General features: G+C 34.7%; 2 protein-coding genes across 2 annotated transcripts; one reads left to right on the top strand and one right to left on the bottom strand.

The window, feature by feature from the left end:
- Positions 1 to 876: 876 nt before the first annotated feature.
- On the top strand, positions 877 to 7,138 carry LOC7477125 (protein HEAT INTOLERANT 4). The gene is made up of 14 exons (XM_024600472.2): positions 877 to 1,301; positions 1,760 to 1,798; positions 1,886 to 1,939; positions 2,028 to 2,091; positions 2,252 to 2,310; positions 3,098 to 3,222; positions 3,347 to 3,406; positions 4,469 to 4,527; positions 4,818 to 4,897; positions 5,099 to 5,137; positions 5,513 to 5,575; positions 5,661 to 5,708; positions 5,791 to 5,919; positions 6,660 to 7,138. Exons 1-14 carry the CDS (start codon positions 1,125 to 1,127, stop codon positions 6,705 to 6,707), a joined length of 1,044 nt encoding a protein of 347 aa, XP_024456240.1. The 5' UTR covers positions 877 to 1,124; the 3' UTR covers positions 6,708 to 7,138.
- Positions 7,139 to 7,271: 133 nt separating this feature from the next.
- Positions 7,272 to 13,292, bottom strand: LOC7477124 (protein CPR-5). The gene is made up of 5 exons (XM_002306311.4): positions 12,614 to 13,292; positions 10,673 to 10,729; positions 10,272 to 10,307; positions 9,403 to 10,128; positions 7,272 to 8,100 (listed from the first exon to the last, which is right to left on the bottom strand). Exons 1-5 carry the CDS (start codon positions 12,953 to 12,955, stop codon positions 7,561 to 7,563), a joined length of 1,701 nt encoding a protein of 566 aa, XP_002306347.4. The 5' UTR covers positions 12,956 to 13,292; the 3' UTR covers positions 7,272 to 7,560.
- Between the last annotated feature and the right edge of the window lie 563 nt (positions 13,293 to 13,855).

The following is a 13,855-nucleotide window of genomic DNA, read 5'->3' as shown; positions in this document are numbered from 1 at the left end:
AGCTCATTTTCCATAACATAACCAAACACTGGAAAGTGTTTTCCAACTTATTTTCCATTACACTACCAAACATCGGAAAACACTTTCCCGGAATTCACTTTCCCCGGAATTCACTTTCCAAAAGGAAACTACTTTCCTGCAAACAAACGGGGCCTAAGTCAAGTGGAGATTATCCCTGGATCTTTCATTAAAATAAAAATACGAACACTCCTAGTTTTTTTAAAATTTATTTTTATTATTCGTTCTCTCATAATTTTATCCTTTTTTAAATGCACACTTCATTTTATTTTTTAAGTTCTTCAATTTCATCTACTACAAAACAAACCTAGCATTTTGAAAGTAAAAACTTAGTTTTTTTAAAAAAAATTTGCAGTTAACTCTAATCAAGAAATCAAAATACAAGGACTGATGTTTATTTTTACCTTTCAAAAACGCTTCTGAAAAAATTTATTTTTTTTAATTTTTATCTTTGTTTTAAATTAATATTGTTTTGATATTTTTAGATTATTTTGATGTGTTTATATCAAAAATAATTTTGAAAAAATAAAAATAATATTATTTTGATATATTTCTGAGTGAAAAATATTTTGAAAAATAACCGCAATCACACTCCCAAACAAACGTTAAAAGATATTTGTTTTGAATTGTATTTTAAAATTTTAAGATTTAAGTTAATTTTTTTAATATATTAATATTAAAAATAAAAAAAATTATTATTTCAATATATTTTTAAATAAAAAAAATTAAAAAACAAGTTCGAGACAGTCTCACAATCTTACTGCCTCGTGTTTTCGGTTTTTTTTTTCCCACTACTTATTGCCGACGTTGTCCGTACACCACCCTCAGTGCTTCATTAAAAAAAAAAAAATAGAAAAAACAAATCCAAAAAATTCAAATCTTTGCGCCTCTCTAGAAACTGAAATTTCAACCTTCCGAAAGAGAAAAAACCCTATCTCCCCGCGTCAATTTCACGCTTTTAAAAAACAAAAACACACACTGTCCCTCCCACCCTCCCTCCCTCTCTAGGACTCGAATCCGGATCCTTCGAGTTCGATCCAAAATAACCAAGCTCTCTCGCCATTACTTGGTTTTTTCTCTCTAGAAAATCAATCAATCAATCAATAATGAGGAAAGGAGCCAAGAGAAAGAGAATCCAGAAAGATAATAATGAAGACGAAGCTGCTGCCGTTCCCGCTCAAGACAACCACAAAACCACCGAATCGACGAAACCACCTACTAGAGCTAAGCCAGTCAAGGCATCCAAACCCGAACCCGAATACTTCGAAGACAAGCGCAACTTGGTATTCTAATCTTTCACTTCCTCCCATTATTTTGTTTCAATTAGTTTATTTTGTTGGATTTTAGAAATTAATTAATCTAAGTTTTTTCTTTTTATATATTGAAAAATTTAGGAATAATTTGTTCAATTTCTGTTTGTTAATAGGTTTTTAAAAATGAATGAAATCGGATATTTTTTCGTAGGGTTAATTATATTGTTAACCAATCAGTCAATTAAACAGTGGAAAAACTTAGCTTTGAGTTTAAGGTTAATAGCTGCAGTTTGGCAGTTTGTTAGTTTAGTTTAGTTTTATTTTTTTATTTTTTTCTTAATTAGGTTAAAATTCTTGAACTGTGTAGTAATGCTTTTATAGCAAGGATAGTTTGGAATTTTTTTGTTGAATTTTTTGAGTACCGTGTTATTTTTTTTAAGCTGGTCAATTAAAAAAATTAAGCATTGTGAAATTGTTTTCTTATGCAGGAAGACTTATGGAAGGAAATATTCCCTGTCGGTACAGAGGTTAGATTTTAATTTTTATCCTGTTCTTTGCTTTGTTGGTTAATTAATTATGTTGCTTATAGCTTACAATATTTCTTTTTTGTACAGTGGGATCAACTGGACAAGCTTTACGGATTCAACTGGAATTTCTCTAATCTAGAGGTGGTTGTCATAAAATCACCTATATCTTTCACTGCGTAGATGGTTTTTAGTATGTGTGTAAACTGAAACTACTGCTCTGACTGGTCAGAATGCATTTGAAGAAGGAGGTGTTCTACATGGGAGGAAAGTTTACCTTTTTGGGTGTACAGAGCGTGAGTTGCTTTCTAACTTGAAACCTTAATTTTTTTCTAAGTCTTTGTGCCCAGGCTTCTTTAAATAGCCAGACATTACTTTCTTTTTTGCTTGATTTTCCCATGCCCTGTCCTTTTCTTTTGCCATATGAATCTTACTTTGTTTCTTTGGTTTCTTCAGCTCAACTGGTCCCTTTCAAGGATGATAGCCTATTAATCTACATACCTGCAGTCGTGGCGGTAAGTTTACTGAAACAGTTACTTTTGCATGCACTCTGATATATGTATGTTCACCTATGAAATTGTCAAGGAGCAGACTTTACAAACACCTTTTCTTATCGCATATTTTTACATTGGTTTGTTTTCATGATGAAAGTAACGTGGGCTTTTTCTTTACTTAATTTGATAAAAGGTTTAGCTGTGTCCGGTTATGGCTTTACGTTGTCCCCACCTTTACACCTACTTAAATCTCATATAACAAGGATCTCAGGTTTCAAAAGCCCTAGATATATATGTCCAAGAAGTGCTTCCATGCATTAAAGCACAATCCAGGAGTGAAAAGGTCATAGCGCTCATAGACATTCTACATTTCCTTTATGGTAATAGTGGGATCACAGATCTCTCCTTTTGAACTTGGCAAAGTGAGAATGTTGGTTCTACAATTGTCCCTACCTTTACACCTAGTTAAACCTTTTATAAGATGAACTTAAAAGGAAGCCTATGTTTTACTACGAAGATGTCCATTTTGTGCTGTTCTCAAGGCTATAGGTTAAGAGCTTGAGAATTTACCTCTTAGATTGTTACTTTTCCCAACACCACATTTTTTCTTCCTAAGAGTTGTTTCATCACATATTTCACTATCTGTTATAATTTCAGAAGTACAGTTGCAGATTGGTGTTGTTGTGAAGACAATTATCTCTAGTCTTCCTTGAAAAAGAAAATAAAAAAAATAAAAATCCTTTATATTAATGGAGGCTAGTCATTTCTTGCTGCTGCCTTTCTATTTATTAAACATCTTCTTTTACAGGTTGCATCTCCTTTCCCTCCTTCTGATAAGATTGGAATTAAGTCGGTTCAGAGGGAGGTTGAAGAAATAATTCCCATGAAACAAATGAAAATGGATTGGGTTCCTTATATACCTCTGGAAAATAGGTATCCAATTTTCATATTCCAAATTACATTTCTTCATGATTTCATGGAGTTTCTCTTTTCCCAATTTTTTTTTTAATTATATATTTTGCTCAATGTCTTTTTTGCAACTCAAATCCTTCTCCAGAGAAAGTCAAGTTGACAGACTGAGACATCAAATTTTTATTCTGAGCTGCACTCAGAGAAGGTACCTTGCTCCCCTCTCAATCTTCCTGTACACACACAATATATCATTTCTAGTGTTTTATATGAGGTTCCTTACCCTATAGTTATTACTTAAAAGTTCTTTTGGCTGCCTTTTTAATTTCCTTGAGCTGTATGTATGGAGAACTGTTCCGATTGGTTTTTGTATGTTGATTTTTATGGAGCTCTGCTCTGATTTTTTTTTGTATGTAGATTCTCGGTTATCAGGACAAACTGCTCTTTAAGTTATTTATTGCTGCCCATTTTCATTACATATGTTGATATCACAGTTTGTTCTTAAATAATCATTACAAGCACACATGGTGCTCAAATGTCTCATGGGCATTTCTGGACAACTTGTTTGGTACTTTTTTTGGATAATCCAGTTCCCAGATCTCAGTTCCTGCTTTTGAGAACCATTATCACAGTTTGGTCCTAAATACACGTTATAAGCATGCATGGTGCTCACATGTCTTAGGGCCATTTCTGGACAACTGGCTTGGTACTTTTTTTAGATAATCCAGTTCTCAGTTCCTACTTTTGAGAACCATTATTATATTATTTATTTAACAGAAATAACTTCACCTTTTGCTACATTTTGGTTTCTCATTTTACATTTTTTCTTGGTTATATATACCTTTTATTATGGCAGTTGGATGACATTCTGTTCAGTAGACATTTAAGTGTGATATGAAGAAAATAATGAGACATAAAGACACATCTGGGCTTGTTTTTTAGCAAGATAGAAGCTAGAGGAATCAACATTTTTATGTTCATAGATCTGCTGTTAAACTTACAGCCAGCATGTTGTTATTGCACAATAAACTTGAGAACTTAATACTCGAGCTTCCTTCAGCAGAATATTTTATAACCTTTTCACCTTTTAAACTTCCTTTCTGGTTCTCCAATTCATTAATCATTGGAAGTTGATGCGCACATAAGCATACCATATTTTATGAGAAATAGTCAGGTTTGTAGTGTTTCATTGAAATTTTCAGATACTATGATGTTTGTGTATCCTTACATGTGTCTATTCCTGTTGCCTGTGCACATGGATTGCTTGCAGGACCGCTTTGAAACATTTGAAGATAGATCGGATCAAGAAATATGAGTACTGCTTACCTTGTGAGTTTTGAGGAAATTTCACATATTTAGATTGCTGTATTCCACACAAACTTCTTTTTACTTAAACAGTGTTGTGAAAATAATGGAACAAAGTGCTCTCTAAGTTCTGATGAGTAGAAAAAGTTTGTGGCCACAACACTTATTTTCTGAACAATGTTTGACTGCTTGCTAGATTAATCAGAGCAGAGGATAATACAGCTCATGCATTAGCTTTTAGTGTTCTGTCATCTTTTATTGCTAATGTATAGGGAACTGTTCCATTCCTCTGACATGCTTCCCTTTTTTGACAGATTTCTACAACCCCTTTAAGGAAGATGAGCTTGAGCAGAGCACCGAGGTTCAGATAATTTTCCCATCAGAACTAAAGCCGGTAAGTGAATAGCATGTAAGAGAAACAAATTGATGGAAACCAAAACCTTTGGATGTTGATGGATTGCATGATTTGAGATTGGTTCAGAAATTACAGTCTATGGTTAATTAAGCAAACTGCTGTGCTTAGTTTAGTTGTGATGATAAAGGTAGCACTGATATACGATTCAGTAAATTGACCTTCTATCATTAATAACTGCAGATTTTCTGTGAATTTGATTGGGAACTTGATGAACTTGAGGTAAGAGTTCTATTTCTGATGTTTTTTTCTTCGTTTAACCTGGATGGTTTTTCATGAAGTTTCTCTTTTCACGTCTTCTGTCTTTTGAATGTATCATAACCACTGTGACATTTGACATCATGGGAGAATTGGTTTGAACATGTGGTTATGATAGTCGTCTTATAAATCCACCACTGTGGAGCTGGATTCTCCTGCATATTTGAAGGAATGATGTAGAAATGGTGTTATGCTTATGAACATATTCTTACCTCCTCTTGTGATTATACTTGTCCTATCATTGCTCAACTTTGTCAAAATTCTTTCCTGAACCACCACCCTACCCACTGCAAAGAAAGTACAATTAATTTATATTAAGATTTACCTATCAATCTGCAGGAGTTCACTGATAAACTGATCCAGGAGGATGAATTATCTGAAGATCAAAAGGATGCCTTTAAGGTGAGTTTTGTTAAATATATTTGAATATCTCATCATTTCATCTTATTTTTGTTAATAATTGAACCTTGCATTTTTGCTTTCTTAGGAATTTGTTAAAGAGAAAGTTCGAGAAGCAAAGAAAGCTAACAGAGAGGTAACTTGTTTGGTTCTGTTTGGTTTGGGAGTATAAGTAGGCAGTCTTTGATCTGCTTTCTAACAAGTTTCCTTTGACGCAGGCAAGGGAAGCCAGGAGAAAGGCCCTGGAGGAAATGAGTGAGGAAAGTAGACGAGCATTTGAGAAGTTGAGGTTTTACAAGTTCTATCCCGTGCAAACACCTGATACACCTGACATATCAAATGTGAAGGTAAAGCGTTGTCCACAAGGACATGCAAAAACAGCTTTTGATTAATCAGAGTTTGTTTTTCTATTCTGATTGTAGTTCAATAGCTAGCAACCTTTGTGATTGCCTGTTCAGTTTCCAAGTAGTTGGAATACAAAGTTATAGGAGGACATTATTCAAGTTAAACATATTATCCCCTTGTCTATCTGTCTAATTAGCTTATTTTGGATTTCATATTCCAAATATGAGCCTCTTTCAAATCCTGTGTGCCCGTTTCATTTTATGATCAGAGCATGCATATTGTCCTTGAATGAGGTATACAGGCCTGTCTTACCTCTATGAGTTTTGTATTGTTGTCTGGTATTATCTCTGGTGTATGCAAAAACACCCAAATAGTCAGGTTTCCATTATTTAAAGCAGTTCCATATTGAATATGCTTTCTGTGGGAAAATTCTGTGGACCATGGTCTTTTGTCTTTTGAATGCTACAACTTTTAGGGAATGAGAAATTATTTATGCGTGGGTTTCAAGTTTAGATTGTATGATTAAGGTTTCTTTTATACCCCATTGTGTCCCACAGTTTTGTCAATCTACCGTTCCAACTTCTCAAGGGAACATCTTAAATTTTCCATTCATTCTCTCAATTTCCAAGTATTAATAGATTGTCCCAGGTCAACGAGGATAGTACATGCAGACCTTGCATTTTCTCTTTCCCGAAAGTGGATTATCTGATTTCCTTGTGATTTTTGCAATTTTTCCTTGAAGGCATCCTTCATAAACAGGTATTATGGGAAGGCTCATGAGGTTCTATGAGTGGATACATCTAGGACAAGCGTGACAGTTTGAAGCCTGCTTTGGCTGCAAAGAATCAAATATGAAGATTTTGTTCACCATGAAGATGGGAGTCGTGCCTATGGGGCCTCGTTATAATCTTCACTTTATCAGTCTAGGTGTCTCAGGGCATGTAAACTTTATAGTTTCAGAATTTTTTTGACAGTCAGCACATGGTACTCTAGCAGGCATTTGTAAGATAACACTGTTGAGGGCTATCACATTTTCCAGTTATAGAGTTGCAGGTGGTGAAATTCACCTGTTGCTTGGATCTCTCGGTTGTTTCCCCCATACATTTTGTTCTGATATAATTAGTTTTATTACCAGAAGTTTAGTCGCAAAACAATATGATTTATAGTATTTCAACTTTCTGTAATAAATGACCGCAATGCATTGGCTTGCGTTCTAAATTTGACCGGTGGTCTGAGGACTTGAGCAACATTAAATTCTTATTGGTGTGTGAGGTGAACGATTATTTTGGTTATTAGCAGCGTGGCCTTGAGATTTATACTCTTAGAGTTCAAGGGAAATGAATAAGATACAGGATAAAGTAATATATCAGTTCACGAATATTCTAACATTAAAATGCTGCTACCATGATACAACATGACAATTCACTTAACATTACAAACGACCTGCGATGCAACTTCTGCTCTCTTCTTGTAAAGCATCCCTAGCTAATTTTGCAGTGACTCAAGCATACAAAATGAATAAATCAACCCAGCTGCCCACATAATTTATTTAGCCCAAGCACAATACTTAGGCAGCTTGGTGTACAGTACAAGTAACATACAAATAGACAGGAGCTTGACTGGTTGCGATATGAATGGGAGCCTCAATCACCCGTTTTGGGACACATCATGTTCGGTTTTAACAGACAAAAATGATTTGTCCATTCACCTGGGCCAGCAAATGGCAAGAGACCACAGCACAATGGTAGAAACAGGACGGAAGTAGCGTAGAAGAGTAATTTCCGGAGCCAATATGGAAATATTGTGTTGGGTTTTGTCCCTTGAGAGATTGCAACGACGGGGCCATGAAGTATACGGAACAAAGTTGGTGTACATACATTTGAGAAGAACTGCAGCGAGCATAAAGCTTCCCAATACAGAAGCCAGAGTGATCCACTCCCTCCCAGTGTATCTACACAAAGTTTGCCAGTAAAACCACAGACAGCTCCCAACAGTAGCAGAATGAAAGTTATTGGCATTGTCCGGTGTGAACTCGAGGACCGTTGTACAAGCAAAAAAGCAACTGCAAGAATAATTAGGATTCCAAACGCCATTTGGCTCACAACTTGAACTTGACATATCAGTATCTGCAGCCAGGAATTTAAGGATGAAAAAGGCCTGACGAACCACCCGAACTTGGACACCTGAAACACAGCCAGAAACATAGAATTTTTCCTCAGCATCTGATATGAAATTAACAAGAGAAAAGGAGTATATAGCAAAAAGAAACAAAAATCATTTGTTACCAAAGGTATGGCATGGCAATTGTCTAATCCATAGACCCACGGTTGGTGCTAATCCCACCCCTTATTTGTTGTTCCCCATCAATAATTTCATTAAGTGACAAAACTAACCTCAATTTAATTCCTCAAAACTTCAAATAATTAAACCAATTAAATTCTTTTAGATGTACATGCCAAAAAAAATAAAACATAATTTCACATTAACAATGCAATTTTCTATTACACACACACACACAAATAAATGTACTTAAAATTCATGAAAAGTGTGGTAAAATGTATTTGTATTTCTAATTGTTTTTAATATACTATTTTTGTTTATGTTAAACATTGTTTAGATGACAAAACATTACTATTATCACTCAATGATATCATTAAGAGTGTCTATTTTATAGCAGATACAAAGTGTTCTACATTTTATTCATTATCATAAAAATATCATAAGTTTTTTTAAAATCTAACTTGTAAATTATAAAATATTTTTTACAATAATGATTTTGAACAATACGCTATATATTTCAATGAAAACAAAAATACTATTAGCATGTTCAATTTAGATTTGAAGACAGTATTCTTTTATAAATTTATATTAGATTTATAGTGTATAGAATTGATGGTGTTTTAATTATATATGAGAACATTCTAAATGAAGGTTAATTTGGTCACCTCATAATGTTAGGGAGTGGGAATAGTGTCAACCTAGACCCAATATCACAAAACTAGAAAGGGTTTAGAACAAAGACATGGTATTAGACATGGAAACAATGATAAAGAATTTTCTTTCTGCTCGTGATTAAGACTATTTTGGATCAAGATTGCTAAATCATGTTTAAACTTGAAAAGGAGAATCCGGTCACAATTTGCCCAATGAGAAAGGTTGTCCATCGTTTCTACTTCGTCAAATTTCAGACATCAAGGGATGATTAGAATATAAAGCCTGCCCAAGCCCTAACCTTTACCAACTACCTCAAGGATTGAAGTTAAAATGCTGCTTATAATATAATAGTTTTAATTAAAAATACACTTTTAGTAGCCTCTCTCTAGTCTCTCTGTTATTTCTCAAGGAAGCACCTTTGCTAGTACCTAGTACTAGAAAGAAAGCATATAGAACCAGACCAGAATACCAACAAAAATGATAATTACACACATGTCAAGAAACTAAATCAAATGACATTAGCAAGATAAACAATAAGACATGGTCCTTGCCTTGTGTGAATGAGAGCAGGATGCAGTAGCTTCTTTGATCCTTCTGTATGAATAAACATATGTACTGTATGAAAGCGAGGCTGACATGATGAACAAACCAGCAACAAGACAGTCAATGCAATTTCTATGCAGCTCAGCATGCCTTGTGTCTTCTAATTGAGTCTTGAACTTGTCAGCTTTAAAGGATGCCTTTGACATGCCCATTACTAATTTTGATCTCTCCAGATAGTTTGATTCTGAGGTGAGATTCAACAATTCCTCATCCAACTTCAATCTTTTCATTGCAACACCAATCTCCAATGCCTTCAGGTCATTAGAACGGACTTGCTCCACAACAGATTTCTCAATATTGTTATACATGTTAATTAAAGGGTATGAACTAGGAGCACAAGCCAGTTGGTTGGCTGGCCCGTGCAGGACAAGTTCTTGACCCAAGCAACCCACTGATATGTTCTCTTCTACCTGCTCGGGTTTATGGGTTTGACCCTCAGTTGAATTATTGGGCAAGTCTGCTTCTGAATCCGAGTCTTTCATACAGGCACTATTTGTACAGCCATCTCTTTTATTGAGAGTCCTGTTTGAAGCAGAAATTTCTAGGTTCTGGTGAATTAAGGCATGCGGTCCCAAGTTGATAGACGATTCATTAATCAATCTAAGAGTACTCAATGTGCTCCCAAATGATTTCTGAAAATTCCTTGCGAAGAAATCAAATTTGTTACCAAAGACCTGTTGCAAATAGGGTGTAAAGAATGAAGCGCATTCATATAAGTCAGCATTTTGTGGCCTGTCTGATGTTGACAAGTACATGAGGAAACTTGACTTGTAAAACCAGAGTCAATGGATGAGTGAGCAGTTAAGGTCTGGCTTACACTGGCTAAAGATTCTCTGACAGCTGAAGAGCAGATCTGCACAAAAGTAGACAAATAAAGATTGATTTAATCCCCAATATTCCAAACATCATTAATCTTAGAACAAACAAATTCAATATCAAAGGGAAAGAGCCTATAAAAAAAAAAACCCAAGTATGCTGCGGCAAATTTTTCTGTTGCAGTGAAAAATTTACTAGATGGGCAATTTCATTGATCTGATTGCATTGTTGCCTAAATATGAACTGTATAACAAGCAGTCCATTTGAGTTATAAATCTAGTATGTTATTCAGTATGCAGATAAAAGATGTACAGCAGAAGGGATGTAACCATAGTGATGACATCTTAGATCTATTTCTGCGAGGTGAATATAAAGTTCACGTTAGGCTAAAAAAAACCTTACCATTGAAAGATGATCAACAGACATCCTTTCACCTGCAGCATCTTTCCTCTCCAGAACCTAAAATTAGAAGAAAAAAAAACAGCAACAGATGAACAATATCAAATGACAAATACTAATGTGAATGCAAGAAAATCTTTACAAATGTGCACATTATTTACATTTATTTCTAAGACCAGAGCATAAAACTGGAGACTTTGCCAATGGAGTCTTAAGTGGCGATGCAACACTTATTTTGCAAATCTCCTCTGAACACTGTTTTGATAATATAAAATTATCAAAATTCAAAACTATTCAGATCCGGTAACATAGCATACCTCAGAAAACATTTTTTTGAAAAAACAAAATTGAATAAAGTATTAAAACAGTTAGGTATGAAATGGGAAATTTTAATTTCTCATGTCCAAAATGATTAGCACATATGATAAAAGATGCCTGAGACCTTGCTAATTGACAAAAACTCTCCAGTGTCTCCATTCCTGTAAGAATGCGATTATGTATTTTTAATGAGACATTTTTCATAGGGCAAGCCATTTCATTTGAAAGTTCAGAAATCCCACAGGAGAGTGCTGAAAGGTACAAAGGGGACACTGAAAGAAACCATAGGGAGAAAAAACCTATATATATAAAACAATTAGAAATTGAAAATAAAACCTTAAAAAGGAAGAAAATAGAGTTCAAGTTTTTTTTTAATGCTTTGTTTTTACAAAGATGGAAGACTATAATAAAATTGGCAGTCAAGACCAGAAAGACTCGGCGTTCAGGCGAGCTGCTCGGTATCTCAGGTTCAAACAAATAGCTGTGAAGATGTTTGAGGGTTAACTTTATAAACAATCACCAATCTGTTTGGTATACTTAAGAGAAGGCAGAGTCCAGTCCACCTTTTGATTCACCAAAGATAACATATTACAAGAATACAACTGATGTCATTAACGGACATCCCACAAGAACAAAAATTCTCATTGCATGAGTAAATATAAACTGTCAACCTAATATCAAAATTAATTTGACCACCAAATGATATTAGACTGCAAACATGGTGTTGAATAAAAAACTGGACACTGCTTTGGACGCACTAATTATACATATATCGATGTATAAATCAAAGAAGGCCATAAGGTATAGACTTGAATGTATTAATGTAAACAAAATAAGAATCATGCAACAAACGATATGTCCGCATGCAAGTAAAAGCATGTAATGTGTATGCCATATGATACGCAGATAGCAATAAAACATCCACATTAAGCATCACATAACAGGCTTGTCTCTATCCCTACTGCTTTCCCGAAACACCAAAACAATAGATACAATGTAGATATCTAATTATCTATCTCAATGACGTTTATATACATAGCCACAATTGTACATCAAATGTATACATTTTCTATAGGGTTGCTTAAAAACCTTTTATTCACAATCCATTGATCATTTTAATGCCAACTACCAGAACTTAAATTCAAGTCAACACTGAATTTCATGCATAATATAGTTGATCAAAAGCTAAAATCCAAGTGCTTGTAACTCATCTTTGAGTTCCATAGTTGCACATCTAAATCAATACATAAACTTAAGGACATTCAAAGAGCTAAACACTCCACAACATCAAAAATTCATCAACAATCTCCTTAACCTTACATAAGTATCTATCTCCATTCCAACAAATCAACAAATTTTATCTAGAAAAGCAATAACCAATAGCAAACAAATCCCAAACCCGATTAGACAGTTAAACAAACGCCAATCAATTTGAATAACATATAAGCAAATTGCCTTAAAAAATTTCCCAATGCAAGCAGATACAAAACCTAATTGCCTTAAAAAAACTAGACAGACACAAAAAAAAGAAACCAAACTTGAAGCTACATCAAAATTCCAAACTTTATGAGCCAAAATCCCTAATTTCAATCTAAATCGCATAAAAAAACAGAAAATTGAAGAAACCTGAGCAACAACAGCAGCAAAAGACATTCCAAGAGGTAATGCAATAGCCTCCACACCATCATCCCCTATACCACCCCTGCGCCTAACAGGAGCAAAAACCACCTTAGGGCTTCTGCGTTTGTGTGACACGCGCGGACTTTTATTCACAGAAGAAGAAGAAGAAGAAGAAGAAGAGGTTGGTTGTGATGGGGGCGGTGTTATGGCTGTGTCTTTAAAGACTCTTTTTTTCTTCCTCTTGTTGATGGTTTTTGGGTTACAATCATTCTCCACAGTTGGATTTGGATGATTAGTGGGGGTCGGTTCTTGGGTCGAGAGGGAAGGAGATGGAGCGGTGCGATCCATGGAGGAGTACAGAGTAGGAGGCCTCAAGTACCGATTTTTAAAATCTCATAAATAACAACAGAGAGAGAGAGAGAGGAGCGTCTGGTAAATATTGGAACAATGGAATCGGATCCACAAAGCTTGTTCATGGGGGGGTTTGACTGTTTTGTAACTTTTGGACCGTGTCTGTACTGTTTATTCATGACATAATGAAACCTAGTACCTGTACTCTTAATTTTCATTTTCTTTCTGAATCCCGTGCTCCTCCTAGATTTCTTTTACTTGATTTTTTCCACATTCTATCAGTAATTCAAGATTGTGAAACAAGAATCAAACACTGGATAAGGACAGGATCTTGAAAAATCTTAAGCACGGGAACTTAAATGGAAAAAATACAAAGGTGTAAGTAGTAAAGATATGGTTAGGATGCGTGTCGGCGGGCGTGTTCTTTACAAAAGAGGCATTCCAAATCCAAGAAATTCGGTAAAATGTTTGTTTTTTTTGTTTTACTTATAAAGGTCATGTTTGGAGGGAATAAGTGCTTGTTGGATGGTTGTGAGATTGTGCTGTCTGTTAAACAATCATGGCAGATCCACTTGTAAGTTGTAACCCAACCCGATAAGACAACAGTGTACAGTCACATTCGACCCAGTAAAACTGTAAAACTACCCTGCAACTATAAAGATCCTTTTTAATATGTAACTCACTATTCTTTACTAGCTAACTATAATGGTGAAATTGCATCATTATAATTATTGCTAATGATGAACCAAAAAAGGTGGTGATTTTGTTGCCCGTAGTCTTATGAAATACTATTTATTATAGTAGTTTTTTTTTTCAAGATTTATGGTTATTTTTCTCATTTCATACTTCAACATTTAGTTTATTAAAAATTAAACTTCATAATTTATTGGAGATTGT

Source organism: Populus trichocarpa, chromosome 5 (genome assembly GCF_000002775.5).
Source record: "Populus trichocarpa isolate Nisqually-1 chromosome 5, P.trichocarpa_v4.1, whole genome shotgun sequence".
In the NCBI taxonomy this organism is placed as follows: domain Eukaryota; kingdom Viridiplantae; phylum Streptophyta; class Magnoliopsida; order Malpighiales; family Salicaceae; genus Populus; species Populus trichocarpa.
The sequence above is the reverse complement of the archived record's forward strand: the minus strand, read 5'-3'. Positions and strand labels throughout refer to the sequence as shown.